Below are 27,146 nucleotides of genomic sequence, written 5' to 3'. Positions count from 1 at the left end.
CCCCAAAACAGACCTGGGAGTCAAAACCAGGCCCCCATGCACTCTAGCACCCAGTGTGCTTAAATTTCAAAATTGTCAGAAACACAGATTGCAAAACAAACTACAAACAGCAAAAGAAAAGCTAGGAGAAACACTAGCATCTTTCTAAATAGAGGTCAGAACCATTCCTCAGCGTAGTCATTAACTTTTTGATAATTCCACTCACAAAAGTAAAACCGAGAGGAGTGGAGTAGCACATTCCTGAAATTCCCAGCATCTCGGGAGGCTCAGACAGGAGGATCCCAAGTACAAAGCCAACCTCTGCAATTTGGCAAGGCTCTAAGTAACTTCCTGAGATCCATCCTGTCTCTATATAAATAAAATAACCTAGTACCAAAAAAAGAGAGTAAATAAAACTATTAAAAATTTTCATGGTTTAAAAAGAATTTATTTCATGATTTAAAAACAATTTTTTTCATAGTAAAAAAAAGAGATGTCAAGGATCTAAGCCTCCAGTTCACACTTATTCTCCTGAACAAGCAAAGAAACTATCAGATTCACAATACTGCTTCCTTCACACTTGACAAAGAATTCTTACGGTATAATTCAATACTAGTTTTAATAGTTGTATCAAAATTTTTCTTTTGTTTTTTGCCATGGATTACTGGAATTAAAGAAACATGTTTCTCTAAGACTTGACACCACAGTCAAAAATAATTTCACACTTTTTATTCTTTCTCCAAAGTGTTAAAAATGTTGCTTAGTATTGCCTGAAATCCCAACAACTCAATAGGCTGAGGCAAGAGGATCCAAAATCTGAGGCCAACCTTGACTCTTTAGCAAGACCCTGTTTCAAAAATATATATAAACAAACAAATAAATAAATGGCTGGGGTGCAGCTCAGTAGAAAAGCACATATTCACCTGGGCAAGATCTTGGATTCAATTCATATTAACATCCCATCACAAACAACCAAAAATAAGTAGCAGTTGACAGTTTAGTTCCTGAAGCAAACTTGTGATAAAGCACTGTATTTCTGAAAATAAACTCTTATTAAATTCTGCTCTACTAGAGACACTGGGCTCAGTTTGTTAGATGCTATAGATATAGAGCCTTTCTTCTATTCGTTCTCCCCCAACACATAAGTTGAAGATTACTGTTGAGAATAAATCTCATTAAAAAGATATAGCCTAGGAAAAAGGAAGTTACTGGCATGTTTAACACGAAATTTACCACCTTAGGTTTCTGTTTTTTAACAACTGTCAACAACAATTATCACTTGCTATCCCCTGATTAATTATCATTTTACTTACTGGTTCATTCTCTGGCCCAGTCTACCTTCCCAGCTCAAATTCTAATGATTAAAATCTCAGAAATCAGGATGCTTCTTACAGTTGAGGGGAATTTTAGAATAGCTGATAGCCACATGGCAGTCAGGATATGCTCAAACTTTGTTTGCATGTAATTTTTCTGTAATACTTGATTAAAACCCCTTGACTTCAGTCAATAAACCAATGAAGAATCATTTTAGGAAGGACTGGCATTTCTTATCAAGAAGGTGGGTCTGTTAACACCTTCTGATACCTTACAGTGTAGATGACAATTCTTGGAAAAAAAACAAACCCTGGAGATACACGAGTTTTGTTTTGTTTGGGGGGAGGGGGTTTACAAGGTAGTAAAATCCAGGGGATGCTTAACCACTGAGCAATACCCCAACCCTTTTTGAGAGAGGATCAATAAGTTACTTAAGGTCTAAACTAAATTGCTGATCCTGTCTCAGCTTCCGGTGTCACTGGGATTTTGGCAGGCGCCACTGTGCCCAATGAGGAGAGAGCACTTTTAAAGTATGCTTTGCAGCATCAATCCACTCCATGGCACTCAAAAAGATATGGTGAGAACAAACATCTTAATGTGAAGATGTTTTGACCATTTTTTTCCCTTTGGTTGAGGGGATATACCAGGAAATGAACCCAGGGACATGACCACTGGCCACATCTCTAGTCCTATTTTGTATTTTATTTAGAGACAGGGTTCTCACTGTTGCTCAGCACTTTGCATTGCTGAGGCTGGCCTTGAACTCCCAATCCTCCTGCCTCAGCCTCCAGAGCTACTGGGATTACAATCGTGTTCCACCGTGCCCAGCTTGACCAATTTTATTTTCCTTCCATTTCCCATTTTATGCATGCAAGTGTTTAAAGGAGACCTCTAAAGTATACATAGTAATACTAAGAGAGGCCTGGGTTCAGTGGTGCATGCCTGTAATCCAGCAACTTGGGAGGCTGAGACAGAAGGTTCTTAAACTCTGTCTCAAAATAAAAAGGGCTATGATGTGGCTCAGTGGTAAAGCACCCCTGGGTTCAATAGCTATACCCACCAAAAAAAATTAAAATATAAAATCATAACTCATTAATTAGCAACAGTGCCTCTTATAACTGATGACATTTTAGGTACAAAGAAGCTGCACAGATCTATCATTAATTTTCCAAATATTTATGCAGAAACAATTTATTACCTGGATTCTAACTCAACTTCCAACAATTTAAACTTCTCTAGCTTTGGTTTACTGACACCTCACATCAATGTGTCCACCATCAGAACATCCTTTTCCCAGTTTTATACCCTTACACGTATGGTCCCAGTCTCAGCATTTTAGCAAAGTCCTAAGCAACTTAATGAGACCCTGTCTCTAAATAAAATATAAAAAGGGTTGGGGATGTGTGTTCAGTGATTAAGTGCCCCTGGGTTCAATCCCCAGTACCCCAATTAAAAAAAAAATCTGAATACAGCAAAAGTCTATATTATTTTTGCAATCTATTATTTATATTTATTTTGAACACATGGGTGCTCTATCACTGAGCTAGATCCCCAGCTCCCCTTTTTTTTATTTTACTCTGAGACAATGTCTAAATTACTAAGATTGGCCTTGAACTTGTGATCCTTCTGCCCAAACCTCCTGAGTCACTACAATTACAGGCTTGTGCCACCATGTCCAGCTGCAATCTTTTATAACCAGGGTTCTAATACAGCACAATATAATAAGGCATCCACTATTGTGTAATGAGTTAATTTCTCTCATGCATTGTACTACCTCTGTGCCAAGGTTGAGAGAATTTAGAAAATATTGTTCTGGTGTTTTATAATTCAGTCTGAGAAAACTCAAGACTGAAAAAGTCTTACTGTCTCCAAGATCTGGGTAATCATTATTACCCAGGCAACTTCAGTTGAAGCTGCTTAAGCTGTGGTACTCTCATGTACTCAAAGGTATGCCAAGAATACTTAATACTACTCCCTTTCCTTAAAATATCTTGAGAGATTATCTCCCTTAACTCTTTTAAGTAATTGAAATAATTCATAAAAAAGTAAATATTTTATGTTCCTGGACTGTTTGCACAGTTAAATACAAAAAATAAAAATAGTCCTTATAAGAGCAAGGGAAAAACACTTCACCAAATGATGACATCAAAATATAGCCGTTTCACTGCTAAGATTTAAGTCTCATATCCATTACTTAATATGTGGTAGATAAAACAAGACTCAAAGCAATAAAGTAAATAAGACTCCTAACTAGCTTTATTTGTCAAAAGGCAAATCACAATGTTCCCTCTTTAAGGTCTCTATGATAGTCTTCTCAGAGCATCCCCAGAACTCTCTGGAGCAATTCTCAGCAGGGTTTATCAATACAGAATAGAATCAGCCCCCCTGCATGCCAGATGTCATCCTCTCATCCTGATCCTAGAAGTTAGGGAGAGATGGGTAAGGAAGGAAGTACCTAATTCAATTCTTACACATGCATCACCCCGCCCCCAAAAGAAACTTTTCATAGGTGAATTACTATTTAATACTTGGTGCTAGCACAACAGCCCATCTATCTATATGAATACTCAAAAACAGTTTTTGTTCTTTGCAGTGCTAAGGACTGAACCCAGGGACCAGGAATGTTTTATCACTGAGCTACACCCCCACTCCCCTCCCTTTCTTTCAGAACTGGGAACTGAACCCAGGGCCTTGTGCATGCCAGGCAAGTGTTCTACCAGCTATATATCCCCAGATCTTTTTATTTTTTGAGACAGGGTCTTACAAAGTTGCCCAGGCTGGCTTTGAACTTGTAATTCTTCTGCCTCAGCCTCCAGAGTCACTAAGATAACACACAAGTACCACACTGTACCTAGCAAAAATATTTCTTGATGTAGTAAATATTTCAATGTAAAAATAATTAAAACACTACAAAATAACCTAAGAAATTCTATGTATAACTAAGAAATTTTATGTATAACCAGTGCACAAGCTGTTTTAACTAGGATTGCTTTAAAGGGAGAAAAACAAAAAAAAAAATAAAAACTTTTCTATGTCCAGGAATTCCATCAAGAAGACAGGAAAGGGGACACCTGAATTAAGTCACAGGTTAAGTCAAAGGCTTAATGTCCAATATACAAAAAGATCTCAAAAAATGACAAAAGGGTACCTCAACAGAAAAATAGGCAAAAGTAGTTTGTCAACATTTACTAGTAGTGGTTTTTTAAGTTCTCCACCAAGCTTTCCTATTCTTTGAAATCTAATGGAAACAGATATGCAGAGTGACCAAAAAAGACAATGAAATTACTATAAACTTGGGAATGGTTGAATTTGATATTCTTATGAAAATTATGTAACAACTACAAATAAATCACAGTACACGTACACAATATGCAAATGACTCCATTTTTATGGAACATGCTGAAAAGTTTTATTAGGGAGCTGTACTAGGGGTTAAACCCAGGGGCGATTAACAACTGAGCGATAACATCGCCAGCCCTTTTTATTTTTTAATTTGAGAAAAGGTCTCCCCAAGTAGCTTAGGGCCTCATTAAGTTGCTGAAACTGGTTTTGAACTTGCTATCCTACTGCTTCAGATTCCTGAGCCACTGGGATCATATGTGTGCCACCACGCCTGGCATACATTTGTATCTGAACATATTAGAGTCTATGAACATGGAGAGAAATCTGAAATAACGTGTACTGGGCTATAAAACAAAGAGTACCTGAAACTGAAGGGAGAGAGATCAAGCCACGGATAGTGGGGTGGGTGGGGTGAGGGGAAAATCGAGCTTATGTATCATACCTATCATGTCTATAAAAAAATCAATGTATTTGTGAATACATAAACATTTTTTTTTTTTAAGAAAGAGTTGAGAGTGTTAGCAGAGCTTGGTGGCATGTGCCTGTAATCCCAGAGGCTCAGGAGGCTGAAGTGGGAGGACAGCAAGTTCAAACCCTTGTGAGACACTAAAGGTGAGGAAGTTAACAGTCCCCATAGTCCCCTTGAAAAGGATGAGAGGTAGGCCCTTGAGCCTGACAACATGCATACAGTTAAAAAAGAGTGGAGATGTATCTTTAACACTTTTTGTCAACCAGCACTTGTTCCATATAGCACATATGTATACACATACATCACGACACTCTGGATTACAAGTTTTATACCTCTAATGATCTCATATCTACAATTTTATTAAGAAACCTTTTACATGTTCACAAGAATTTTTTTTTTTTTTTGGTACCAGAGATTGAACGTAGGAATGTTTAACCACCAAGCCACATCCCCAGCCCCTTTTTTTATATTTTATTAAAGACAGGGTCTCACTGAGTTGCTGAGACTGGGTTTGATCTCTGGATCCTCCTGCCACAGCCTCCCGAGTTGCTGGGATTACAGTTGTGCACCACCATGCCCATTACTAAAAGATCTTCACTGCAATTCAAAACCAACAAAAAGCACCATTTATTACAGACTATTACTGCAATGAAAAAATTTCTTAGGGCTGGAGATATAGTTCAGTTGGTAAATGCTTGCCTCACATGCACAAGGCTCTGGGTTCAATCCCCAGCAACACACACACACACACACACACACACAAAAAAAAAAAAAAAAAAAAAAAAAACCTCTCATTCAGGCAAAGGCATGCTTCCAGTTCCAGCTGATCGAGAGGCTGAAGCAGGAGAATCAATCATTTGAGCCCAGTGTTCAAGACAAGCCTGGGCAATATGGCAGTCCCATGGGGGGAAGGGGCCTTGCCAAGGTAGCACATACCTGTTAATCCTACAACTCAGGAGGTTGAGGCAGGAGGATCATAAAAAGTTCAAAGCCACCCTTGACAACTTAACGAGGCCCTGCCTCAAAATACAAAATAAAAAGGGTTGGGGACGTAGTGCAGGTGTTAAGAGCCCATGGGTTCAATCCCCAATACTAAAATTTTTAAAAATTAAAAAAATGAAGGCCCCTGAGTTCAATGCCAGGTAACCGCCCCCCCCCCATTCAACTATAAAGAACATTTTTTTGGTTGACATTTTTAATTTTTTTTTCGTACCATGAATTGAGCCCAGGGGTGCTTTACCACTGAGTCACATCCCCAGCCCATTTATAAATATTGAGACAGAGTCTGTTGCTTAGGGCCTCATTAAATTGCTAAGGTTGACTGTGAACTTGCAATTCTCCTGCTTCAGGCTCCCAAACCCCTGGGATTACAGGTGTGGGTCACCACACCCACCAGAAACATATTTTTCAACAATTATATAACTAAACCTACAAAACAAAAATTATTTCAAATCAATAGACACTTATTCTGATGAACACATGTTCTACAAAAAGTCTGCAAATTTACTATTAAAAATTACAAAAATTATTGCATCCTTATGGACTAAGTTCTTTTTTTTTTTTTAGAGAGAGAGAGAGAGAGAGAGAATTTTTTTAATATTTATTTTTTAGTTTTCGGCGGACACAACATCCTTGTTTTTATGTGGTGCTGAGGATCGAACCCGGGCCGCACGCATGCCCAGGCAAGCATGCTACCACTTGAGCCACATCCCCAGCCCCATGGACTAAGTTCTAATATAGAAAACATTATTGCAAACAAGCCTTCAGCATTCATTAACACTGAGTTTTTAACTATACTGAATAGAAGAACAGAGGGCAATAAGAATGTGAAGATTGCATAATACATAATATCTACTACTTCTTCATACTAGTAATGTTCTTGACTTAATAACATAAACTTATAAGATTTATCAGTTCTTTTTTGTTTTGGTACTGAAGACTGAACCTAAGGCCAGTTTACCACTGAGTTACATCCCAGACCTTTTTATTTTTTTAAGACAGAGTCTAAATTACTGAACATCTTGCTAAATTACTGAGTTGGCCTCAAACTTGGGATCCTCCCGTCTCAGCCTCCCCCATCACTGGGATTACAGACATGTACACCACCATATTTACTCTAACATTTCTTCTTTAAAATGGAGTAACTTTGTTTCCAAATGGCCACCCATAGCTATTACAACATTACAGTTGCAAAGAGTTGAGGTTCCATTTACTTAGTCTCCAAGTGTATATACAGTTCTGTAACAAACATCTCAAAGTGACCAGGATCAGTACCCCTAAAAAAGCTATTTAAGTTCAGTTTGAGCCAAAATTGTTAAGGATATAGTTTTGTACATACATAAGGTTACTAAGATCACACAACTAGTGTCCAGAGCTAAGATTAATTCATTTGTTCATTCAAATATATAAATGAACACAAGTTATTACAAAACTTAAATCTCTAAAATAATGTAAAATACTATAAAAAAGTTAAAAAGGGAAAAACAATTTATTTATGATCAGCCAGATTAAGAAAGGGGGTGGATGGAAACTTGAGTAATATGCCCCATGATCCTTAAAATTATCTCCCCATCCCCACCCCCTCCCAGGAACTGAGGATTGAATCAAGGGGTGCTTTATCACTAAGTTCTTTTTTTTTTTTTTTTTTTGAGACAGGATCTCACTAAGTTGCTGAAGCTGGACATGAACCTACAATACTCCTTCCTCAGTCTCTTCCTGAGTAGCTGGGATTACAGTCATGCACCACCATGCCCAGCCTGATCCTTAAAATATATTGAACAAGTACACATATTCTTTTTGCCAACAATAACTACTTACTTCATCAGGGAGACTTCTTTATTCATCCTCCCAAAATAGATGAGTGAAAAATGCCGAGACTAGATAATGAGATAAGCTAAAACAATTGATACCAGTTTTCTTGTTTTAAACAATGAGAAATGGGGACAGAAATCTGCTGTTAAATAATCTTGAGATTTAATTTTACTATGTCTTTAAGCTTCTTTAAGGACAAATATGATGAGACTGCTATAGATGCACATGTTATACATGAACCTATGCATATTACATAGGTAGGTATACATCTAATGTTCAGATTAACAAAGCAATGTCTGGCTCATATTAATTTTGCTTTGTTCCAGCTACTCTTTTCAAAATTTGGTCCCAGAGAAGCCATCAGTACCATCTTCCTATTTATTAGCCAACCTTAAAGGAAAAACTCTTCTCAATTCTTTTGTTATTCAAAAATACTAAGTGGCAAAATTATTAAGAGATGACACCTCACTGGGCTGGGTATGTGACTCAGTGGTACAGCGTTTGCCTGGCATGGATAAGGCCCTGGGTTCAATTCCCAGCACAAGGGGGGGGGGGGGGGGGTGGAGACAGACATGACACATCATTAAAAAAATTACTTGAGGCCAAGTGCCATGGCACATACCTACAAACCAAGGGACTCCGAAGGCTGAAGCAGGACAATTACAGAGGTGCTAAGCAAGTAAGACCTTGTCTCAAAAAAGGGCTGAGAATGTAGCTCAATGGTTAAATCCTCATTACCCTCCTCCCAGCCAAAATTACTTGAAAGTAGGGGTGAAACTAAGTGGTAGAGCATTTATATAACATAAAGAAGATCCTGGGTTCAATTTCAGAATTGAGCAAAACCAACTGAACAAAAGTTTTGTTAGCTTGTTAGCCTAATTTGCTACATTTGGTGGGTAGAGTGATTGGGATTGAACCCAGGGGTGTTTCACCACTGAGCTACATCCCCATCCTTTATTTAGTTTTACTTTTTGAGACAACTAAGTTGCCCAGGCTGGCCTTGAATTTTCAGTTCTCCTGCCTCACTCAGCCTCCTAACTGGTTGTGATTACAGGCATGCTACACCACCCTGTCCAGCTAATTTGCTATATTCTTACCACTGTGATAGAGAACTCAAATTATAAAATCAAGTCAATTGTCTGCCCTTGTCTTCTTAAAATATTATGTTTACTACCTAAGATTTCCTTTAAAGAACTTCAGAAGTGAAAACCTTAACCAGGCACAATGGCACACACCTGTAATTCCAGTGGCTCAGAAGGCTGAGGCAGGAGGATAGCAAATTCAAGGCCAGCCTCAGCAACTTAGCAAGGCCCTAAGCAACTCAATAAGACCCTGTCTCTAGAGAAAATACAAAAAAAGGAGACGGCAAAGTGGCCCACTGGTTAAGTGCCCCTGGGTTCAAAAAAGTCGGGTACAAAAGAAAAAGGTGAAAGCCCTAAAGTTAAATGCCATTTCAGTTACAGTGTAATTTTGGATAGGTTACTTCCTCACTTTTGAGGAAGTAAAATAGGTAAAATAAAAATGTGTAAAATAGGATCAAGTCGTACACCTCATGGAGTTCTGAATATGCAGGAAATGCACGTGAAATGTATATACAATATCTGGTGTAAGTAACATGTCCTTTCCTAAAACTATTTATAAAAGGCACACAAATACATGACACAGAAAATACACAGGTGCATTAAATACAAATATGAAAAAAACTGTTTTCTGGTCTTATAGAGAGACCTTGATGATATATCTCATCACAGATATGGATAAGTTTTCTTTTAACTTTTTGTTTTCAAACTGTTCCATAATTATGTATAGAACTTAAACAGCTTTACAAGAAACTCAAACATTTAACTTTTAAAAATTGTGGTCAACACCAGCTAAGTGGTGAAGATACCAGGCTTCTATCCCCCTATCCCAACGAAGAACAACATGCTGCTGCAATCATGAATAAAAAATGGACGTGACCATTTAATTTCACTTAGGAAAATCTTAGTTCCTTAACACTTATAAAATGCTTGGCATGTGCAAAGTCCTGGGTTCAATCATCATTTTATATTTGTACGACTAAAAATCACTCATATATCTGACATTTCTTATTTAACAGAGAACCCTTACATTAAGATAGCCCCTATTGCCACACCTGCCTGTAATCCCAGTGGTTCGGGTGGTGAAGGCAGGAGGATCTAGAGTTCAAAGCCAACCTCAGCACTTTACTGAGGCGCTAAGCATCTCAGTGAGACTGTCTCTAATAAAATACAAACTAGAGCTAAGAATGTGGCTCAATGATCAAGTGCCCGAGTTCAATCCCCAGTACCCCCCCCCAAAAAAAGACGGCCCCTATCTTTTCTTCAATTACTAACATCCCCAAAGCAATCAATCAACAAGATTTTTGTGCCCCCCCTTTTTTTGGGGGGTAGGGGTACTGGGGCTTTAACCCAGGAATGCTTTACCACTGAGCTACATTCCCAGTCCTTTTTCTTATTTTGAGAGAGGGTCTTGCTAATTTGCTTAGCACACTCCCCCCCCCCACTAAGTTGCTGAAGCTGGCCTTAAATTTTTAATCCTCATGCCCAAGTCACTAGGATTTCAAGCATACACCATCATGCCAGGCAAAAATATTTTGTTCTACCTGAAAAGTCAGTATATACTCAAAACACAACTCCTCTACTATACTTCTAGCCTTCATTAGTAGTGATAATATACCTCACTACCTTCATTAGTAGTGATAATATACCTCCAGCATAATTCAGCTATTACTCTCAAATTGCATTCAATATTGATATAACTAAAAGAATAAGGAAATTAACTATGCACATAATACTTTGTGAGATTTGTTTTGTAGTAAGTCAATTATATAGTTAAAGCAGAAATCCCAGAGCTCTGAAGTAATTAATTCTATCTTCTACAGAGAGGTGCAGAAATTTAATTTATCTTGGAGATTACACATTTTCTTGGAATACCATGTTAACTTTACATGATTCAGAAACTAAGTGACTTTTGTTGGTACTGAGGTTTGCACCCAAAGACACTTTACCACTAAGCCACACATCATGAGATCATTTGTGTGTTTTATTTAGAGACAGTCTCACTGAATTGCTTAGGGCCTCACTAAATTGCTGAAGCTGGCTTTGAACTTGCAATTTTCCAGTCTCAGCCTCCCAAGTCACAGAGCCCGGTGTGACTTTAATATTTATTTAAAATTATATGCAGGAATGGGGATGTACCTCAGAAATAGACCATGTGCTTGGCATGTACAAAGTCCTGGGTTCAATCATCAGCACCCCCAAAAAAGTGAATTATATTCAGTCTAAGACTATACCATACAATGTTATTACAAAGTTTAGTATCACAGGACATAGTAGCATGTACTTGTAGCACTTGTAGTCCCAGCTACCCAGGAGGCATAAGGACTGCTGGAGCCTAAGAATTCCAGAACAGCCTGGACAACATGGTGAGACCCCATTATCTATCTGTATATCTCTCCCCCCCTCTATGTGTGTGTATACACACACACACACACCTTCCTCCCTCTACCTCACAGAGTTTAACATCATATGCATCAGCTAAAGAGCATGTTAAGGGCTAGGGTTATAACTCATCAATGGAGCACTTGCCTGGCACATAAGGCACTGGGTTCAATCCTCAGCACCACATAAAAATAAATAAAATAAAGGTATTGTAAATATACATATATATTTTTAAAAAACTGTTAAGATGAAATGAACACAAGGTTTTCTTTTATTGGTAATGAAATGTTCTAAAATGAGACTGTGGCAATGGTTGTACAACTGTAAATACACTTAATCAGCATTTGATTATACAAGTGAATTTTATAGAACATACATTTTCACAATGTCTCATAACCTTTTCCCTAAGATCAAGTATAGCATATACATTCTACCTCAATAAAGCTTTCAAAAAAGATGTCTGAAATGTTCAATAATAAACCCTAACATGCTGCTCTCAGCTAGGAAAGTTACAAAAGTAGTTATGTTCTATAAAATTATATCTCACCACTGTTTTCCATTCCTATAGATTTATAGGGCTAGCTGGGAGTGGTAGCACAAAGTTGTTGAGAACCACAGCAGAATGGCCGCTGGCATTTTGCCAGAAGTAATGGTTGAGAGGCGAGCCATTAAGATGATGATAATTAAGTTAAGCTGTGTATAATTGCTGTGACTGGATGATCATGGATTGAGACAGGCTGTATATTCAATTGTATATAGACCCCTGCTGTCCACCTGGGCGTCCGCTACTTTGGAGTTCTTGCAGGGATTCCTGGGGAGTCGCTTTGGTTGGTGAAGTTCCGGTGGAGGAGTTCTGGTTGGTGTGTGGGGTTCCTGAAAGGGCCGTGTGGGTGGTGTTGGGGGGAGTTCCGAAATAAAGTTTGTTCCTGCTTGAGTGGCTCATGGTTTGTACCTAGCCAGACTGCGGCACAAAGTAATCCCAGTAACTCTGAAAACTGAGCCAGGAGCACAAGTTCAAGGTCAACCTCAGTAACTTAATGAATTCTTAAGTAATTTAGCAAGACCCTGTCCCAAAATAAAAAGGACTGGGGGTGCTGGGGATATAGCTCAGTTGGTAGAGTGCTTGCCTCGCATGACAAGGCCCTGGGTTCAATAAGCAGCACCACCAAAAAAAAAAAAAAAAAGGGGGACTAGAGATGTAGCTCAGTGGTCAAGTGCTTCCAGTTTCAATCCCCAGTACAAAAGTAAATTTATAGGGCTGCAAACAAATATTTCTAGAACTATAGATCCTCTGATAAGTAAAAATGCAACATACAGGACAATGACAGCATGCTACCATTTGTATAAATATTGTGGGGAGGGAAAGCCCATCATATTTTGTGTAAAATCTTCAAGGTCCATCTCATCACTGGTTCTAATTATTTTGTGAAATATTTGGGGAGTGGGGTAATGCTTGAGATTGAACCCAGGACCCTGTATGCTAGGCAAGTGTTCTACCACTAAGCTGTAATCTCAGACCCAAGCTCAATTCATGTAATCAGAATCTTGCAGTGCACTGACACAAGGCATTACACACTGACTACATACCTCAAGGCATGATGACCTGTTCTTTGAAACTCTTCAATTACAATTTATACTTACAGTCAAGCATATATGTTATATCCATGTATGTGGGGGCAAGGGGAGGGTAAGGAGGTGGGAAATTCAGTATCCACCACACACTAATAAATACTATAGAAAGAAGGTTGTTGTACTGTATGTAAATAAACTTCAGCTGGGCATGGTGGTGCATGCCTGTAATCCCAGCAATTTGGGAAGGTGAGGCAGGAAGGACATCACAAGGCCAGTCTCAGAAGCTTAAGATACTCATTAGGTTAGTGAAACCCTGTGTCAAAATGTGTCAAAATTAAAATTAAAAGACTGGGGACATAGCTCAGTGGTAAAGTGAACCTAGGTTCAAACCCCAGCATTCTCTCAAAAAATAAAAACTTCAAAACTTTGGGAGGCCGAGAAAGAAAAATCACAGTTGGAAGCTAGCCTCAATAACTTAGGCAGGCTTTAAGCAGCTTAGAGAGACCCTGTCTCAAAAATTGAAGGGCTTTGTGCCGGACATGGTAATGAGGCCCAAAAACTTATTGAGACCCTGTCTCAAAGGGCAGGGAGCACAGATGCAGTGGCACATGCCTGTAATCCCAGCTACCTGGGAGGCTGAGGCAGGAGGATCACAAATTCAAAGCCATCCTCAGCAACTTAGTGAGGCCCCTCCAGCAACTCAGCCAGACCCTCCCTGTCTCAAAAGTAAAACAAAAAGGGCTGAGGATAGGCTCAGTGGTTAAGCAACACCCCCCCCACACACACACACACACCCAGTTTCAATTCCTGGTAGGAGGAATAAAAAAGAGTCTGGGGATGTAGCTCAACAGAGTTCACCTGGACTTAATCCCCAGCACCAAAAAATAAAAATTAAAAAAAAAAAAAGAGAGCTGGGTGCAGTGGCACATGCCAGTAATCCCAGCAGCTGGGGAGGCTGAGGCAGGAGGATTGCAGGTTCAAAGCCAGCCTCAGCAAAAGCAAGGTACTTAAGCATCTCAATGAGGCCCTGTCTCTAAATACAAAATAGGGCTGGGCTTGTGGCTCAGTGCCCCTGAGTTCAATCCCCAGTATCCAAATAAATAAGTTCTGGGGGTGTAATTCAGTGGTAAAAATACCCCTGGATTCAAGCCCCAGTACAAAAAAAAAGTTCAAGACCAGCCTGGGCAATTTATCCAGACCCTGTCTCATAAATTTAAAAAAAAAAAAAAGGGGGGGGGGGTTGGAGATGGAGCTCAATGTAGAGTGCCTGTCTAACTTTGTGAGGCCTTGGGATACTTCCCCAGCACCACAAAAAAATGTAGTTAAAAAAATATAACTTCAAGTGGCTAAAATTAATAAAATGCTGTGTATTAAGGCAATTTGTTCCAAGTGAGCAGTTCACTGCCATTGAAAATATTGGGGGCCAGTGAACTACTTCATATCCCTGTTCTACACAGAGAGACTAGGAGATTTGCTCAGGGTACAGAGCTAGTTAACAGTAAGCTGAAGGGCAGATGCAGAATTCTCATCTGTTTACTTCAAATCCAGGGTTCTCTCCACTCCATCATTCTCATTCTTTCAGATTTCTTTTTTTTTATATTAATTCTTTCTTTAAATTTTTTTTTAGTTGTAGATGGACACAGTACCGTTATTTATTTTTATGTGGTGCAGAGGATCAAACCCAGTGCCTCAGACATGCTAGGCAAGCACTCTACCACTGAGCCACAACCCTGTCCCTCTTTTTGAATTTCTTAAAGACTCCAGTTTCCATACAAGAGGATTATGACAGAATAAAACTCCACAGGTCTCAGTGAAAACTTACAGTACACACATGTGGCTAAATGTGTCCTTCCCAAGCTTGCCAAACCATTACCTCCTCAGTTGGTGAGATAAAATAGGTAAGGAATTAAATCTGAATAGATCTAAGCTGTAGATTTTTAGAGTTTGAGGGAGGTCAATAACAAATCCTTCCAAATTCCAATATGGAATTTGATTGTGACTTGAAGAAAAAAAAAAAAAACATAAATATGACTATAAACAATATACTTATCACTCATAAAAGAGGGGGGGAAAATAAATTGTACGGATTATCCACTGCTGCTAAAAAGTGTTCTCCTACATGATGCAAAATAATCTGCTAATCACTTTGCTTTTCAATATGCAAAGAAAAATGCATATCTGTTACACAAAAACAGTATAAATAGAACTGCAACTTTACAAGGGGTGGGGGATGATGATGCACAATAATAATGCACCTTAACTAGAACAGTATGCTAGAACAGTATGGTTAAGTCCATTCCTTGAGCCCCAGCTGTCTTTCAGAGAAGGAAATGCTAATGTAACTAGTTACACATCAATAGGTCATAATAAAGACACCTTTTCAACAAGCAGTTTTTACTTTATGTTGACCATCGAAGGACATTTAAAACTAGAAAGTTTTGAAGAGTCCTTAAGATGCAAACTGAGATTCCCCACTTCGTGACAGTTAAGTCCACAGAGCTAATCAGCAAAGAAAGATTAAGAAGAAATGCTGAAAATAATAAATCACCGCCACCATATAAAATCTCGTGGGATAAAAGATACACTGAAATGAAAATCTGTAGAGAAATTATTCTGCATACGTATAATACTCGTGCGTTAGAAGAAGGCCCTTCATAAAAATAGCCAAGACTCTCAAACATTTGAGATGCTGGCTTAGTGAGATTGACTGACAGACAACAGCTGGGCAGATTTTGTATTGATCTTGTAACATTCTGGCATGCTTTGGAAGAAAGGGAGAATCGAAGGAAGGAACCGTTATTAAGGCAAAAATAAACTGGATTTCATTTTCAGCTGCGTGACCCCTCTTCACACTGGAAGCCCCCTAACAAATTACTCCAGATTCCCTCTTCCGTATCCCAGCCTGGATTCTAGGGTTATACACCTCCTTTCTCTCAAAGGAAACAAAAAGAACCTCGTGAAAACAAAACAAAACAAATAACCACCTTAGAGAAACTGGTATTAAAAAAACTAGTCGCCTCTCCACTTGTCTCCCTAATTCATATCACGTTTTAAATCTTCACAACTCTCCTCTTTTCTTCCGTAATAGAGGGGGCCAGAGTAAGGCGCCGCCCAATTACCCAGGCCGCAAAAAATAGCTCAACCCGCCACATTCAAGGTTTTCTACTTTTCTCTCTGGGATACCAGCCCCCAAGCCGCTACCCGGCTTCCCCTTCAGACTCTTAAAGGCTCCAGAGCCCCAAACCCTAACAATACAAAGGTGAATTCCTGAGATTCCGCGAAGCACCCCCGAGGGGGTGGGCAGAGCGCTCCCGCTCCGCCGGGTCGAGGGGAGAGGGAACGGGTGTAAGCACACAATCCCACCGCCTCCTCTCACGGCTTCCCCACCTCCAGGGGCTCGGGCCTGTTCCCAGGGAGCTCCCAGCCACCCCGCAGCCCCGGGCTTCTCCTTGCCGGCCCGCCAAGGGCCTCACCGGCATCCAAGAAGGAGGCTCATGAACAGAAAAAAGCAAGAGGTGTCCGACGTGTTGTTTCCAAACATAACGGAGCCTGGGCCCCCGAGACCGTTAAACCGCGGGTGGAGGGGGGAGAAGCGAGGAACCCTGCGGCCTCTGGCGTTGGCCTGGCCGCCCTTTCGACCCCAAATTTCACTCTGTGGGATCACCAATCCTCCCTCAAACTCGCTCCAGCCCCCAGAAGACCCTACAAAGCGTCAAAAGGGTCAATACCTTGTAGAAAGCCCCGTTAGAGCCGCGAACCTCCACCGTCAGCTCCGCCATGTTGGAACCGCAAAGGCCGCTGGGAAGAGATTCTAGAAACTTTCCAACCAGAGGGGAGGAGGGGGGAGGGGCGTGAAGGAGGCGGGAGGAGGGGCGGGGAAAACAGGGAGGAGATTGGGATCCCCCGCCCCGCACCCCTGGGGTCTCAATGTACCGCCCCCGACTCTCCCAGCGGGATCCCTCCGCTCCTTACATCACTCGCGGTGGGCTCCGCCCGCCACCGCCTACGCCCAGTTCGCCTCCCGACACAATCGCCCGACCTTTGCTGACCCGCCCCTGAGTCCCCGCCCCCGAGTCCCCGCCCCCTGAGCCCGCTGCCTGCTCGGCTCAGTCGGTCGGCTCCCCGGCTTGTGCACTCGCAGACGAGGGATCGGCCTCCTGCCTTAAACTTCAAGGGCTAGCAGCTCCAGAGTGACTTGCTCACCTTCAGAAGAGTAACTTTGGTGACCCCAATTGTCCGGGGAGGCATAAACGTGCATTCTATTGTGCTCCAAATTTTTGCACCCTGTTTTTTGCTCCTAGCTTTTTGTTTTGGGTTTTTTTGGTTTTTTGTTTTTTTTTTTTTTGGTCTCCCGCCTCTCCGGTCCCTCCCCTCCCCCGACTCCGCCCCTTACTAGGGATTGAACCCAAGGGCGCTCCACCACTGAGCTACTACGCCAACCCTTTTTATTTTTCGTTTTGAGACAGGGTTTCCCTAAATAACCCAAGCAAATCTCCCGGTCCACCCCAGCTCTTTGAACCCCCACCTTTTTAATAAGGACTTTATTATATGCAAATTCCACAGTTCCACACCCCATCACAGTTCAGCCAACTTTCTTCCCCACCTGTTACCACTTTAACTTAAGTATATTCAGGGCAATTTAGCTGTGTTCACAACCTGGAGCAGAGTTTGGGTCAATACTCATTACTGGAAGTACTCAGAGAACTTCACAAAACGGGAGGCCACTTTTCGCCTTACTAACACATGCAGTTTCACAAGTAAGATAAAAGTGGAACCATCTTGTCTGATTCTACCAGAACCTACCCCCACTCTGAAAGCATCCTGACACAGATCCTTTGAATGTTGTTTTAGCAATTTAATACCACAACTTTTTCCCAAAGGAATGCCTAACGAAATAATACCAGTAGGGCTCTATTATATGTGTGATGATACAGTAGTATTATCATTTTCACAGAAAAACTTTTAAATGATGCTTTGCTAGTACTGGGTATTCCCAATGGAATGCCCACTAGCCTAGCTTTTGGAGTCCCCTCAAAAATGTTGGCATTTGAGCTGGGCGGTGGCACACACCCCTGTAATCCCACGGATTCCAGCAGTTGAAGCAAGAGGATGGCAAGTTCGAAGCCAGCCTCAGCAATTTTGCAAGACCCTGCCTCAAAAAACAAAAAGGAAAACAAAGAAACAAAGCTAAAGGACTGGTGATGTAATAGTGGTAAAGCGCCTCGGGGTTCACTCCCTAGTTCCAATATTTTTTTTTAAAGTACACATTTGATTAGCCCTTAAAACATCTCCAAAGGTTCACAAAGGAAATGGGGACTCAAAAGGTACTCAGTGTTGTTATAAATGTTCTTTTAAAAATGTCCTCTTAAACACTTGCTGGTTTGCTCTTCTCCTGTTTTTGATTCTTTGTTTTGTAGTTTGTTTTGTTTTGTTTTGGGGGGTACAGGGATTGAACTCAGGGGTACTCAACCACTGAGCCACATTCCCAACCCTATTTTGTATTTTATTCAGAGACAGGGTCTCACTGAGTTGTTTAGCGCCTCGCTTTTTGCGGAGGCTGGCTTTGAACTACTGATCCTCCTGTCTCAGCCGCTGGAATTATAGGCGTGCTCCACCGCTACCAGCTGTATTTGTTTGTGTTTGGTTGGTTGGTTGGTTGGTTGGTTTGGGTACTGGGAGTTGAACCCGTAGTTGCTTTATCACTAAACTACATCCCCTGCCCTATTTATTTTTTATTTGTCAGGATCTGCTAAATTGCAGATATATATGGAGAGAGAGAGAAAAAAAAAAAAATAGAAATACACTAGGGATTGAACCCAGGAGTGTTTAACCATTCAGCCACATCCCCAACCCTTATGTTTTGAGACAGGGTCTTGCTAAATTGCTTAAGGCCTCACTAAGTAGCTGAGGCTGGCTTAGAATTTGCAATCCTCCTGGCTCAGCCTCCCAAATTGCTGGGATTGCAGGTATGTGCCACTGCACCTGGCTCACAATCAATTTTAGAACATTTTCACTACTCCAAAAAAAAAAAGGAGTGGGGGGATGAAAGTGTACTCACTCCCCATTTCACCCTAACCCCCCAGGAAGCCATTAATCTGTTTTTTTTTTTTTATCTCTACAGATTACCTATCTAGCTATTTCACATAAATAGAAATGTGTAATATATGGTCTTTTATGCCTACCTCTTTTCACTTAGCATGTTTTCTTTTTTTTTTTTTTTTTTTTTTTAAATATGGAATGCTTCACGAATTTGCGTGTCATCCTTGCGCAGGGGCCATGCTAATCTTCTCTGTATCGTTCCAATTTTAGTATATGTGCTGCCGAATCGAGCACCACTTAGCATGTTTTCAAGGTTCATCCTGTAGAAGCACATATTGCTACTCATTCCTTTTTGTCAAATACAGTATACCATTGAATGGGCACCCATCATTTTATTGTGATTTGTGGAGAGGAGGTAGATTGATACTGGGGATAGGAGCCCAAGAGAAGCCCAAGTGCTAACCATGAACTCTGGTGAGCTGCAGCCTCAGCTCCTTACATCATTTTATTTACTCATTCATCAGTTTACAGGCATTTGGGTCAATTCCATTTTTTGGCTATTAGGAATAAGAAGATTCCTGTACACATTTTTTGTATATGCCTTTTATTTTTTTGGTACTGGTTAAACCCAGGAGTGCTTAACTACTGAACCATATCCCAAGCCCTATTTTTTTTTTGAAACCAGATCCTGCTAAGTTGCTTAGGGCCACACTAAATTTCAGAAGCTGACTTTGAACTTGTAATCCTCCTGCCTCAACCTCCTGAGCCACTGGGATTACACATGTGTACCACCACACTGAGGGAAGATCTTTTTTTAAAATCATCTTATGAAGATATTCACTATTAAAAGTATTAAAAGGAAAAGAAGTAAAAAAAAAAAAAACCAGAATGCATAATCACATTTAAAATTGTGTGTGTCTATAGAAAGATAGTCTGGAAGTTAATATTCCTAATATTAATGATGGATATTTCCATAAAGTGAATTCATGGTTGACAAAAAAATATAATTTCAAATTCTTTGCACTTTCTAAATTTTTTGTAATGAACATATCACTTAATCATTGGAAATTAAAATGTCATTTTTTTAAAACTATACCATGGAATAATCAACAGCCAGTAGAGATTAATTTATAAAAGGAATATCTCAGAGAGAGAGATAGAAAATGTATTATAAAGACTTTTACAGGACTGACTGTATGTATAGCTTAGTGGTAGACTACTTGACTAATGTGTGAGGTCTTTGGTTGATTTCCAGCCTGGCTCAGGAAAAAAAAAAAAGAGACAGAGACTTTACCAAGATGTTAACTATGGTTCTCTTAGGACAGCAGGATTATGAATTATTTTTCTTTGAGCTTTTCTATGTTTTCCAAGTTTTCTGTATTAAAAAGCAGTATTTCAAAAAGAAAAAGTAGCTATGTCTCTCTCTGCAGATACTCCACATTCTCCCTTGATTGCATATCCTTTGCTTTACCCCAAAGGTGTCTCCTTTTGAGATTGCCCCCATTCTTCCTTTAAAAAAAAAAAAAAAAAAACTCAGAAATAAGTTCTTGGTTTATTTTACTTTTTTTTTTTAATATATAACCACAATTATTATTTTTTTAAGAGAGAGAGTGAGAGAGAATTTTAATATTTATTTTTAGTTTTCGGCGGACACAACATCTTTGTTTGTATGTGGTGCTGAGGATCGAACCTGAGCTACCGCTTGAGCCACATCCCCAGCCCCCCCCATTCTTCCTTGAATGTGTATCTACTTTCCTAAATAAACTTCTGCTATGCCTTTGGAAAAAAAAAGAGTTAATAAAAAATAAAAACCAGTATTGTTAATTTTTAAATTATAAATTAAATAGAAAAATATGTTTTAACAATAAAAGTAAGCACACAGTGAAAACTTTGTTAAATAGAAATTACAGAAGACATAGTTTTGGACTAAGCTGCTGCAACAGGCCAGACTAAAAATCAAAATGGAGCCACCCATATTACCGTCATACACCCAAACAGACCAATGTCACAGTTACCAAAAGCTTGGTCCTTGTCCTTGATGCTAATCCAATAATGAGGACATAGTTTTAAGAAAAAAGAAGGCTTCCTGCTTTGCTATCAATGGAGAAACTCAGGGGACTCCAGTCCAAGAGGCTGTGACTCAGAGGTTACATTCCAAGTGTTCTCTCTTGGAGTTGTAATTCACTTGCTAATTTGGGAAATAGTCATTTCTGAGATATTCTGGTACCATCCTCAAAGTCTAGATTACTGCATTGCTATGGTGGTTGGAGGACAGATAAATCTGCCTTGGATAGGGAAGAAAGGTAATCCTATTTCCCCTGAAATTAGGGAAGGGGAGAGATTAGGGAGGAGCAGGGAGAGAGGAAGAGAAAGAAACATGACCTTTTTAAAAGTAAGTTTTAACTTGAATCAAATGTATGAAATATGATATGTCAAGAGCATTGTAATGCTTTGAACAACCAATAAAAAAGCACCATAAAATATAAAATAAAAAAAATAAAAGTAAGTTTTAGTGGCAGAGTAGCAAGAACTATATTCAATGCATAAATAAAGTAACCTCTGTTACATCAAGATGTGGAAGTTTCTGCTGCTTAAATCCTTTCACTTACATCAGTAATAATGTCAATTAAGAACTTAAAACTAGCTTTTGTAATTCTAGCTTTGTGTTTGTTTTTGTTTTTGGTGTATTGATCTGTAAAACATTATTTTGAATATTCTCAAAGTAGTATACTTGAAAAATAATTTTAACTTGTCTAAATTGAGACCAGAGTTTTCCTTCAAGAAACCAAGAATTGAGAATTCTAAAATAACTTTAAAATTTTCAAAAAGGCAGTTCCTAGAATAAATTGTGCCTGATTTTCTAAATAGTTAATGAATGAATGATTCCAGAGACATAATTTGAAATATTTCAAGCCAGGTGCAGTGGCACATGTCTGTAATTCCAGCAACTCAGGAGGCTGAGGAAGGAGGATCACAAGTTGGAGTCCAGCCTCAGCAATTTAGCAAGACCCTATCTTAAAATAAAAAATAAAAAGGCTTGGCGATGTAACTCAGTGGTAGAGGGCTCCTAGGTTCAATCCCAAGTATTGAAAAAAAGACTCAGATTCTGAGTAGGCATCTTTGATATTTTTAATCATAGCACATTATTAGCTATGGAATATAAGAATTAGTATCAAGGCCTGGCACAGTGGCACATATCTGTAATCCCAACAACTCGGAAGGCTGAGACAAGAGGATCATAAATTCAAAGCCAGCCTCAGTGACCTAAAGAGGACTTAGGTAGTTTAGCAAGACATTGTTTCAAAATTAAAAAATAAAAAAATAAAAAAATAAAATGCTGGGGATGCAGCTCCATGGGTAAGCTCCCCTGGTACCAAAAAAAAGAAAAAGAAAAAGAAATTAATATTGAGGTTGGGGACTTACCTCAGCAAAGGCCTTGAGTTCCATATCCAATGCTGCAAAAAAAAATAATAATAATAATACTGTAACAGGTATTCACTTGATACTTTGACTACATATGGCTTTGAAACATACACATTTTTTTCTTTTCCCCTAAACTCCTCCCTGATCTTCTTTTTCCTAACCCTCTCCTCCCTGACCTTCTTTGCCCTGATATTCTGAGATCTTGCTTTTCCCTAAACTTCTCCTCCCTTAATTTCTTTTTTTCCCTGAATTTCTCCTTCCTAGTCTTTCCTCCCTAATCTCATTTTCTCTGAATCACCTCTGTAAAAGCCCCCCTGTTCCTGTGAATAGGCAAAATCACAACCTTTGGGACAGAAGTCCCCTGTGTTTCTCCTTTTCTAGCAAAGCAATAAAACTTTTTTTATTTTTTTTTTTTAAGACCTTGCCTTCATTATTGGATTGGTGTCCAGGACAAGAACCAAGCTTTTGGTTACAATATTAAGGAAAATTACTTTTTAATTTTGTGTGTGTTTTCAGACTTTTTGTGTGTGTGTGTGTGTGTACAGTGGGGTGTTTTACCACTGAGCTATATCCCCAACCCTTTTTTAGTTTTTTATACTGAGACAGGGTCTCACTAAATCACTGAGGCTGACCTCAAAACTTCAATCCTCCAGCCTCAGCCTCCTGAGTTGCTGGGATTATAAGGGTACCACCACACCCAGCTAAAGTAACCTAACTCTGTGCTGTTGTGTTAGCTCAGTGATAGAGTGCTTGCCTAGTATGTGTGAGGCACTGGGTTTGATTCTCAGAATGTAACAAGACTTCACTTGTTACTCTGACTATATGCCTTGTGGCTTTGAAACTTAAGTGTTTCTTTTCCCTGAACTTCTCCCTGATCTTCTTTTCTCTAACCTTCTCCATCCTGATCTTCTTTTCTTTGATCTTCTCCTTCCTGATCTCTCCTCCCTAATCCCATTTCTCTGAATCACCTCTACAGATAGAATTACAGCCTTTGGGACAGGAGTCCCCTGTGTTTCTCCTTTGCTAGCAAAGCAATAAACCTTTTTCCTTTTTCTCAAAACCATGTCCTCATTATTAGATTGGCATCAGGGACAAGGACCAAGCTTTCAGTCACAAAAAGATAATCTAGAGACAAAATAGAACACATATGAAAGAAAAAAGGCTATGTTTTGTACCAATGATCTAAATAATCCCATAGAAAAATGGACAAAGCACATAAACAGCTGAGATCAAACTTAATAATGGGGCTGGAAGTGTAGCTCAGTGGTAAAGCACTCATCTAAAATGAGCAAGGCCCTCGGTCTATAAACAAAGGACTTAAAAACCGAATACTACAGGGACACAGCCACATCAATTCCTGGTACCACAAAAAATAAACAAATAAGTAATAAATAAGTAAAAGGATCAAGCTGTGAGTGGTGGTGTTACAGGGCTAGGGACTGCCACAAAACCAAGCCAGCTCAGCGGCCCCCCTTCAAACACTGATTCTCCTGAGCAGAGCGAACAATTTCACACAAGTCACTCAGAATAATAACAAGCATGAGTTTATTAGAAAGGATAGGAAATGGGGAGAAGGGGACACTTTCAAAGGTGAGATTGGGTCCTCTTAGAGAAAGGGACAATGTGCCTCTTCTGCTCTCCAATTTCATTAGGGTGTCCCAAGGACATTTCCAGAGAGTACAGCAGGATGACAATAGAGTTTCAAGTCCCCATTGTTCATGACAAAGCTAGATCACTTTCACTTTGGCCCAAGCTGACCAATTCTAAGTGGAAGCTGTTCTTAATTGATTTTATGGTTGAGGGGAATTGTCATTATCTTCCTGAGTTCTGAGATCTGATCTGTCTGTGTAAATGTCACTAAAGTCCTGCTTCAGAGTAGCTTGTGTTCTGCTTATCTGTATTTTGGGACAGCATTTACCCTGCAGATAACAAGTTGTTTGCTAAGGAAGGTATTGTATCCTATGGACTTAAGCCAGGCAGGCTTTACTTTTTAGAAAAGAAAACAGGTGAGCCAGGTGTTGTGGCACACACCTGTAATCCCAGCAATTTGAGAGGCTGAGGCAGAGGGATTGCAAGTTCAAGGCAGCCTCACCAGTTTAGTGAGATCCTAAGCAATTTAGCAAGAGAATCTGTCTCAAATAAAAAGGGCTCAGTATAGGGCTCATTGATCAGGTACCCATGGGTTCAATCCCTGGTATTAAAAAAAGGAAGAGCTTCTATAGAACACAAGGCAATTTAATGGCATCTTGCAGATTAAAATTACTGCAAGAATGAAAAAGGAAAACTTAGTTCAGTTGAAACTTTTCACTCTTTTCACATAGAATATTGAAATATTTTTATTTCATTATATTGTATACATTTTTTTTGGGAGGGGGGATACAGGGATTGAACTCAGAGGCACTCAACCACTGAGCCACATCCCCAGCCCTTTTGTATTTTATTTAGAGACAGGGTCTCACTGAGTTGCTTAGTGCCTCGCTTTTGCTGAAGCTGGCTTTGAACTTGTAATCCTCCTGTCTCAGTCTCACAAGTCACTGGGATTACAGGTGTATACCACCACATCATCCTTAATTGTTGTTATTATTGTTGTTGTTGTTAATTGAAACCAGTAGTAGTAGTACTCTACCATAAAGCCACAACTCAAGTCTTTTTTATTTTATTTGGAGACAGGGTCCCACCAAGTTTTGAGGCTGGCTTCAAACTTGTGATCATCCTACTTAGGGCTTCTTAGTAGCTGGAATTATAGGTGTGGGCCACCACACCAGATTTATATACTTAATTGTTTACAACATTTTTACTCATAATATTTTTCAGCAACCCATATTCTCTTGGAAGTTGTTTGTTTGTTTTTGCATTGCTTGGGATGGAACCCAGGGCCTTGCATATGCTAGACAAGTATGCTACAACCCAGCTCCCTTTAAAAAAAAATTGACTGTATTTAGTATTTCATAAATATTTATTGTGCAATTAAGAATTAAGCTTGGGGGCTGGGATTGTGGTTCAATGGTAGAGCACTTGCCTAGCATATGTAAGGCTCAGCACCACATAAAAGGTTCGATCCTCAGCACCACATAAATGTAAAATAAAGATATTGTGTCCATCTAAAACTAAAAATAAATTTTAAATAAATAAATAAACAATGGTATTGTGTTCATCTACAACTAAAAAAAAAAAAAAGAGGAATTAAGCTTGTAGAGCAGTGTGAAGAAGAGGCAAGAATGACCCCTACACCAACCAAAGCCACGGGCTGCTGGGTCCCAGCATCTAGCGCCTGCCTCCCCCAGCCATGTACAAGAGAAAGACTGAAGTGGATGCTACAGGAGATAAAGCTAAGGTGAAGGACCCAAGGTTGTCTGCTAAACCTGCTCCTCCAAAGCCAGAGCCCAAGCCTAAAAAGGTCCCTGCCAATAAGGGAGAGAAGGTACCCAAAGAAAAAAAGGGGAAAGCTGGCACTGGCAAGGATGAGAATAACCCTGCAGAAAATGGAGTTGCCAAAACAGACCAGGCACAGAAAGCTGGAGGTGCTGTAGATGTAAAAAGGAGTGTGTCTTTTTGATAACTGTGTCTTTCTGGTGACTGTACAGTTTGAAGTACTATTTTTTATCAAGTTTTATAAAAATGCAGAATTCCATTTTGCTTTTTTTTGTTTGTTTGTTTAAGCTTCATTGTTAGTACACAGAATACTTTGTTCTTATTTGGGCGTGTGGGGAGCATATGTCACTAGTAGAATGTCTCCAAAGCTGGATTGCTGACGGGGAAAACACCTTTCCCTGCTAGTTTTGAGAGACTTCCTCCTTCTGGGAGGAGGGATTCCCTGATGTAGTCACACACAGCAACCTTGGCACAAATGCCTTGTGATATGCAAAACTCAAATTCATCTTTATGTCCTTCTCTCCCCCTCTGCCATCCGCATAGAGTTAACTCCCCTAAACTCAGACCTGTAAGGACCTGACCCTCCAAAATTGGTTTTACCAGTGTGTCAGGCAATCTGAACTTTCCATGATATCACTGAGATGGTTAGTGTCCCTCAGAAGAGCAGCAGTTCCTTTACATTGTGGATCTTCAGATTAATAATTCTGCCATTTTCAGAAAGTCAAGGTCACTCATGAAAAGTTGTTAAACAACATGTAAATGTGAAATGTCAACCCTCACTCTAAACTTTCATTACTCAGAGCTTACTCAGTGGCTTTCTGATTTTGGTAGCCCACCCAAGAAGGAATTTTGAAAGTTGTTATATACTGTTAACGATTGTCTGCCCATGTCTTGTCTGAAATACCATGATTGTTTATGAAAAATACCTTTAAGAAAGCTGGATACAGTTTGGCTTGAAAACAAACAAACAAACAAACCGGAATTAAGCTTGTTGCTAGGCATAGTGGCACACATCTGTAATCCTAGTGGCTTGAGAGGCTGAGGCAGGAAAATCTCCAGTTCAAAGCCAGCCTCAGCAACTTAGTGAGGCCCTATGCAACTCCATGAGAGCCTGTCTCTAAATCAAATATAAGTAAGGCATGGAGATGTGACTCAGTGGTTAAGCAATCCTGGGTTCAATGCCTGGTACCAAAAAGAAAAAAAAAAAAAAGAATTAAGCTTGTCTATTTTAACATTGCTGTTACATCTGAAATAAACTTACATGATGTTCTGGTAGAATAAATGTATTTAGTGAATGGATGGATAGATTTTTTGATCCACTTGGGAAGACTACAATAAGTCACTCTAAAAAATTTGAAATTAAT

At 39.7% G+C, this 27,146-nt stretch overlaps 2 protein-coding genes and 1 non-coding gene across 7 annotated transcripts in view; 1 reads left to right on the top strand and 2 right to left on the bottom strand.

Moving 5' to 3' along the window:
- Positions 1 to 16,776, bottom strand: part of Fxr1 (FMR1 autosomal homolog 1) — a 69,133-nt gene extending 52,357 nt beyond the window's left edge. For 2 of the 5 annotated variants that reach the window (XM_046466827.2, XM_046466829.2), the window contains exon 1: positions 16,677 to 16,775. In XM_046466827.2, coding sequence (XP_046322783.1) covers positions 16,677 to 16,727 — 51 coding nt within the window. In that variant the 5' untranslated portion in view covers positions 16,728 to 16,775. Of the gene's footprint in view, positions 1 to 16,676 lie in introns of all 5 variants that reach the window. The other 3 variants (XM_046466826.2, XM_046466830.2, XM_046466831.2) reach the window with 3 other exon arrangements.
- Positions 16,777 to 19,174: 2,398 nt separating this feature from the next.
- Positions 19,175 to 19,281, bottom strand: LOC124108426 (U6 spliceosomal RNA). Its single transcript, XR_006856682.1, has one exon. It is a non-coding gene; the product is annotated as a U6 spliceosomal RNA (small nuclear RNA).
- Positions 19,282 to 25,696: 6,415 nt separating this feature from the next.
- Positions 25,697 to 25,966, top strand: LOC124108407 (non-histone chromosomal protein HMG-17-like). The gene has a single exon (XM_046466884.1). It carries the CDS (start codon positions 25,697 to 25,699, stop codon positions 25,964 to 25,966), a length of 270 nt encoding a protein of 89 aa, XP_046322840.1.
- Positions 25,967 to 27,146: the final 1,180 nt, after the last annotated feature.

Source organism: Marmota monax, unplaced genomic scaffold (assembly GCF_021218885.2).
Source record: "Marmota monax isolate L192 unplaced genomic scaffold, Marmota_monax_Labrador192_F-V1.1 WCK01_AAM20220418_F8-fsc00074, whole genome shotgun sequence".
Classification (NCBI taxonomy): domain Eukaryota; kingdom Metazoa; phylum Chordata; class Mammalia; order Rodentia; family Sciuridae; genus Marmota; species Marmota monax.
The sequence above is the reverse complement of the archived record's forward strand: the minus strand, read 5'-3'. Positions and strand labels throughout refer to the sequence as shown.